We start from the raw sequence: 6,597 nt of genomic DNA on the forward strand, positions 1-6,597 counted from the left end.
TCACTCCCTCTCCCCCACTGTGCCTCTCCCCCAGACTCCGTCCTCTTCCAGTCTCTCACAGGGCGTCTCTCCCCAGGGCTGCGCGGCTCGGCTCGGCTCCATCCTTCCATCCTTCCATCCTTCCATCCCTCCATCCCTCCATCTCTTTCATTCCGCTTTCTTTTCACTCTCCCGCGGAGGCGGTACTTATACCTCCCCCGTTGGTCCCGCCCACTTCACCCAGACTGACCAACCGGGTCTATCCCTGCTCCTCTCCCATTCTATGGGGCGTGGTTTACTTTTGTGATTTTGTTCTGTAGTTTAATTGATTACATGTTAAATAAAACATCTAAATGATGTGTGTTTTTTTTTTAATTGCCTCAATCCAACAAAAAGTAAATGCAGGTGATGCCAGACGTGTTCCCCTCGCTGTGTCTGCGTGTTTTCCCCGTGTTCCCCTCGCTGTGTCTGCGTGTTTTCCCCGTGTTCCCCTCGCTGTGTCTGCGTGTTTTCCCCGTGTTCCCCTCGCGGTGTCTGCGTGTTTTCCCCGTGTTCCCCTCGCTGTGTCTGCGTGTTTTCCCCGTGTTCCCCTCGCTGTGTCTGCGTGTTTTCCCCGTGTTCCCCTCGCTGTGTCTGCGTGTTTTCCCCGTGTTCCCCTCGCTGTGTCTGCGTGTTTTCCCCGTGTTCCCCTCGCTGTGTCTGCGTGTTTTCCCCGTGTTCCCCTCGCTGTGTCTGCGTGTTTTCCCCGTGTTCCCCTCGCTGTGTCTGCGTGTTTTCCCCGTGTTCCCCTCGCGGTGTCTGCGTGTTTTCCCCGTGTTCCCCTCGCGGTGTCTGCGTGTTTTCCCCGTGTTCCCCTCGCGGTGTCTGCGTGTTTTCCCCGTGTTCCCCTCGCGGTGTCTGCGTGTTTTCCCCGTGTTCCCCTCGCTGTGTCTGCGTGTTTTCCCCGTGTTCCCCTCGCTGTGTCTGCGTGTTTTCCCCGTGTTCCCCTCGCTGTGTCTGCGTGTTTTCCCCGTGTTCCCCTCGCTGTGTCTGCGTGTTTTCCCCGTGTTCCCCTCTCTGTGTCTGCGTGTTTTCCCCGTGTTCCCCTCGCTGTGTCTGCGTGTTTTCCCCGTGTTCCCCTCGCGGTGTCTGCGTGTTTTCCCCGTGTTCCCCTCGCGGTGTCTGCGTGTTTTCCCCGTGTTCCCCTCGCTGTGTCTGCGTGTTTTCCCCGTGTTCCCCTCGCTGTGTCTGCGTGTTTTCCCCGTGTTCCCCTCGCTGTGTCTGCGTGTTTTCCCCGTGTTCCCCTCGCTGTGTCTGCGTGTTTTCCCCGTGTTCCCCTCGCTGTGTCTGCGTGTTTTCCCCGTGTTCCCCTCGCTGTGTCTGCGTGTTTTCCCCGTGTTCCCCTCGCTGTGTCTGCGTGTTTTCCCCGTGTTTCGCCGGGTGCAGACCGGGCTGTTCGGCAGGACGGCGGATCGGTTTCTCCAGATCAGGTTGTTCAGTTCTGTTCCGTCTCACGAATTACAGCAACAGAGAAATGACGTCACTTTAACACTGACCTATTGGCAGAGCGGTTGCTACGTCCCGCCTCCAAATAGACAAGCTGTGAGCTGTGATTTGCGGATTTGAGTTGTGATTGACAGTCCTCCAATACTACCTTGGTTCGGTTTGTTTTCTGATCGCAGTAGATTAGACCAGGGGCTCCCAAACTGGGGGCGAAGCTTCAGGGGGTCCGCAGCAAATATGTCAAATTATATAACAAAAGAAAATGATGTGTGAAATATTTAAAAACAAATCTTAAAAGTTAAATAAACAAATCTTAAAACTCATGCAAATAAAAAAAAAACACGAATGCGGTTTGATGCATGTTTGTTTGTTTGTTTTTTATTCAATTTTCTAAGTGTAAACTTAAATGAAAATAACAAACACTATTTTCAGTTGTTAAATTTCTGAAAACGGTAAAATAATGACGTCGAGTACACGTCACGTGTCAAGTTTAGTGGTTCTAGCTCGTCGGGAAATTGGTCCAAAATGGCAGTTCGCTATTGGGTTCGCTATTCACTGCAGCGTCGCTATCGGTGCCACAGCAACGCATAGCAAACTGGAAACCCCAATAACAAGATGGTGAGGAAGTGGACAGTGTGAACATCCCGGGCAGAACTCCATTCCATGGTGATGTGCGCTGAGGCAAACCCGAAAAGACAACCCTAGATCAAGGACAATATATTATATATGTTTCTATATGCCAATAGCTGAAAATCAGCAGCAAACCTGCAAAAGCACAACGTGATTCAAGATGATTATTGAACCCAATTCAAACTATTTAAGCAACAGACCCCGAAGAAGAGGCTCTCTCGTGTGGGAAGGACCGCCTCGTGTCGTTAAATGCCCCGAGCCGAAGGCGAGTGACTAATATAACGAGAAGGGCCTTCCATAGAGAATACAAGACAAGCTACTGCGCAGAATCACAGAGGAAAAAGCGGCCCGGGAGTCCCGTGACGTCACAAAGGAGGAGTCCTCTCGACACGTCACGGAGCTCCGAGGTGACGTTTTACTCTCTCATTATGTCTGGACAGTAGCTTGGATTTTATTTTGTATAATATCAGCACAAAAAGAAAAAAGGCAAGTCCGTGTGAAACGAAACTGAAATAAATCAAGAAATAAAACAACCTGTCAGGTTTACACACGTGCGTGTTATACGAAGATAATAATAATAATAATAATAATAATAATAATAATAATAATAATAATAATAATAATAATAATAATTTCGTCTTATTTTTGCCAGTCTACTTGACTTGAAAAACGTCTTAAATGGTGCCAGCAAATTCCTACTAGTACTTGGTTTGATTGAATGAACACAAAAAGCTTCATATGAAATCTGAAAATAAATTTTAATAAAGAACGACACGTTTTTAATAATAAAACCATTGTAGCGCACTTCACTGCTTCAGATTATTACTAGTGCTTAATAACAGGAACAGCGTTTTATTTCGAGTTGGTGCTGAACTTAAATCCGTTCATGAACCCGCAGCGACACACAAAAAAAAAAACACACACAGAGAAAACAAAACCCGTCTGGTTCTCTCGTCTTTTTTAATGAATATAATTTAATTTAATACATATTAAAACAAACTAAACTAACAACTACCTCGCCTATATTATTTAATGCAGACACGCTGCTGGTGACGTCACCTGTAAACAGTGCGGCGCGGACTTGGGTCAAACCAATGTTCCTGTAGGGTGAGTTTTATTTATGTATTTATATATTTATTTATATTTTTTTTATCAATGTCACACTTCTGGTGTCTACTGAATGACTTTCAGTTTTTTATTATATTTTAAGCCTTTTAAAGGCAAAAACATCACAAAATAATAAGGGGGCAAAATGTATACCGGTATTGCCTCCCTGTGCTCTATGGGTTAGGCGCCTACGGTCTCAATCAACTTACAGTCACAAAAATCAAGTGCCTGCAAAAACATTTTTACAGTTTTCCACAATAAAATATATATGGGTCACTGGTAGCCACGCCCCCTGATCGCACCGCAGTTTTGACCGAGAGAGCTCTCAGCTGTCAGTCTGGTGCGCAGCAAAGCAACACAGATGCTGTATAACCTGCTGAAAGAAACGCTATAGCAAGACTTCAATCCCAGCTCAGCCACTGACTCACTGTGTGTGTGTGTGTGTGTGTGTGTGTGTGTGTGTGTGTGTGTGTGTGTGTGTGTGTGTGTGTGTGTGTGTGTGTGTGTGTGTGTGTGTGTGTGTGTGTGTGTGTGTGTGTGTGTGTGTGTGTGTGTGACCCTGAGCAAGTCACTTCACCTCCTTGTGCTCCGGAATCCCTCGACTATGATAGATGGGCTGGAGAAATCCACAACCTTGGAACAGTGTTGATCAGTGGCATTTTAAACACAAACATTATGATCATATTTTGGAGAAAGAAAACTGAGCGAAAGAGAGGGGGAGATAGTTGGGTTTTTTGTTTGCTGTATTTTTAACAATATCCATCTGTAAACTGTTTCCAATAAACCCTAAATGCTTCTTGACTTCTCTGTGTCATATGAAGCTGCTGAGGTGGTGAAGTGTGACTGTGTTTTGCAGGCAGAACAGCAGACTGATCTCTCTGTTCCTGTGAAGCTCAGTAATGCACATGTGTCAGATCTTTATACTGTTACAGTGCTGCCATTCTAAGGGAGACACTGCCATCTACTGTCAGGAAATGAGAACTGCTGCATGTAAAGCAATAGCTCACAATGAGATGGAAAGAGACAATGCACTGGTACAGCAGTCTTCAGATTGCAGGCTGTTCATTTGCAGCTACACCAGGGTGGAGGAGCAGTCTCTGGAAATCCTGAGCAAGCTAATAATATATTTAATACAGCTTTGTATTGACTTTTTCATTGCAGAAACCAATTGTTTTGGGGTAATGTCCCCCCAGCCCGAGTGTGTCCCAGTACTTGCTAGGGAAGGGTTCTGACCTGTCTGTGTGAATTTACTGTTGGAGAGCGTCTCTCTGTGTGGGTCACTGTGTTGTTTTATTGTATTGGGGGAAATGGGGAGGGACATTGTAATGAAGATAGTCAGTGCTTGTGTTTGAGTAAAGGCTTGAGCCACACGTAGGATATTCTAAACCACATTGTTATATTCTGTCTCTGTAACTGTAATGATGCCGTTGTGTGTTAACTGAAACAACACATGCACATGGGATGAATTCCCCATTGACATGAATGAGTGGATTCACACTAGTGGGTTTTTGTAAGGGCTCAGGCTTCACTTCTCTCACTGTGAGTCTCGAGCACAGTAATACACGGCAGTGTCTTCAGTCTTCAGGCTGTTCATTTGCAGATATGCTGTGGTGGAAGTATCCATGGAAACCAGTAGAATGATCTTATATCGATGGACAGTATTGAATATTGGTTATGTACAGTTCAGCAACCATTCCAGAGCTTTCCCAGGAGCTTGCCGGATCCAGTGTATCCAATAGCTGCTGCTTAATGTGAATCCAGAGACTTTACAAGACATCTTTACAGACTCCACTGGCTTTCTCAGTTCAGAACCAGACTGGCTCAAAACAATATCAGATCAGACATCTGTAAACATTCACACTTCCTCTTAATATGTGTGTGTGTGTGTGTGTGTGTGTGTGTGTGTCTGTGTGTGTGTGAGTGTGTGTGTGTGTGTGTGTGTGTGTGTGTGCGTCAGTACCTGTGTGTGTGTGTGTGTGTGTGTGTGTGTGTGTGTGTGTGTGTGTGTGTGTGCGTGAATTTGAATCTCGATCTGCACAATGGAAAAAAATATCAATCCAAGATTCAATCCGAGATCGAGTCTGATCCAGACTGAATCTCAATCTGAGCAATCCACCCTCAAAGCGTGTTTATTTATTTCTAATACTGGACCCTGTCTTAATACTGTATCAGATTCTGAATATGAATATAGCTGAGTTATTAATTGTAGGTAATACTTAGAATACCAGATACACATTTAGCATTAAAAAGCAATCCATGTGATTTCTTTACCAGTCGTTCATTATTTTGTGTATCAGCCTCCACACAAAGCCGAGCGCAGTGCGGTATACTGTAATGATGCTGCAGTCAGTCTGCCCGGACTGCACCTGAACCATCTTAAAAACACGAAGCCTCCAATAAGCTCATTTGTAAAAGTTAGTAAAGAATGGCGCTATATAATCTAAGGAAGCTGAATGTGAACTCCTAGCTGGAGCAACGAGAGAGGGAGAGAGGGGGCGGGGCAGAGAAGGAGGCGGAGACGCTGCTAGGCAACCGGCTCCTGAACATTCCACTCCGCTGAGCAGAGACCGTTAGGATTTAAAAATGCGAAAGTTCCGAGCGCCGTTAGTATGGGCTGCCAGAAATGAGGAGAAAATAAATACAGCTTTTTATAAATGTGTGCATTCAGATATCATTTAGAAATCTACTTACAAGATTTAACACAATATTACAATATTAAATCTCTTAGCTAGATTTAACATTTAGCTAAATATTTAAATAAATCTTAAATCTTTTAGCTAGATTTAACATTTAGTTAAATATTTAACTGGCAGCTAAATCTGGAGTTTGTATGCAAATGAGCTCCTCCCGCTTAGCGCGTGTGTGTGTGTGTGTGTGTGTGTGTGCGTGTGTGTTTGTGTGTGTGTGTGTGTCAGTACCGGTGTGTGTGTCACAGTGTGTGTCTCTGTGTGTTTGTGTCTCAGTGCGTGAGTGTCTCAGTATGTGTCTCTGTGTGTTTGTGTCTCAGTGTGTGAGTGTCTCGGTGTGTGTGTGTCTCAGTGTGTGTCTCTCAATGTGTGTGTGTTTCAGTGTCTGTATGTGTGTCTCAGTGTGTCTCTGTGTGTGTGTGTCTCAGTGTGTTTGTCTCAGTGTGTGCTTCGCTCACAGTGTGTGTGTCTCAGAGTGTGTTTTTGTCTCAGTGTGTGTGTGTCTCAGTGTATTTGTCTCAGTGTGTGTGTGTCTCAGTGTGTGTGTGTGTCTCAGTGTGTGTTTGTGTCTCAGTGTGTTTGTCTCACAGTGTGTGTTTCTCAGTGTGTGAGTGTCTCAGTGTGTGTGTGTGTGTGTGTCAGTCCCTGTGTGTGTCTCAGTGTGTGTGTCTCAGTGTATTTGTCTCAGTGTGTGTGTGTCTCAGTGTGTGTT

The 6,597-nt window shown here is 45.3% G+C and overlaps 1 protein-coding gene across 1 annotated transcript; it reads right to left on the minus strand.

The window, feature by feature from the left end:
- Positions 1-359: 359 nt before the first annotated feature.
- LOC131723258 (protein rtoA-like) lies at positions 360-3,438 on the minus strand. The gene is made up of 2 exons (XM_059016882.1): positions 3,408-3,438; positions 360-1,468 (listed from the first exon to the last, which is right to left on the minus strand). The coding sequence occupies exons 1-2, from the start codon at positions 3,436-3,438 to the stop codon at positions 360-362; spliced, it is 1,140 nt and encodes a 379-aa protein (XP_058872865.1).
- Positions 3,439-6,597: the final 3,159 nt, after the last annotated feature.

This window comes from Acipenser ruthenus, chromosome 54, assembly GCF_902713425.1.
Source record: "Acipenser ruthenus chromosome 54, fAciRut3.2 maternal haplotype, whole genome shotgun sequence".
Taxonomy (NCBI): Eukaryota; Metazoa; Chordata; class Actinopteri; order Acipenseriformes; family Acipenseridae; genus Acipenser; species Acipenser ruthenus.

Coding starts and splice junctions, on each gene's coding strand:
- LOC131723258 (XM_059016882.1), bottom strand. CDS start 3,438: ATGTTTTTGCAGGCACTTGATTTTTGTGACT. Junction 1,469..3,407: donor GGCACTTGATTTTTGTGACT/GTAAGTTGATTG, acceptor GTAATTCGTGAG/ACGGAACAGAACTGAACAAC.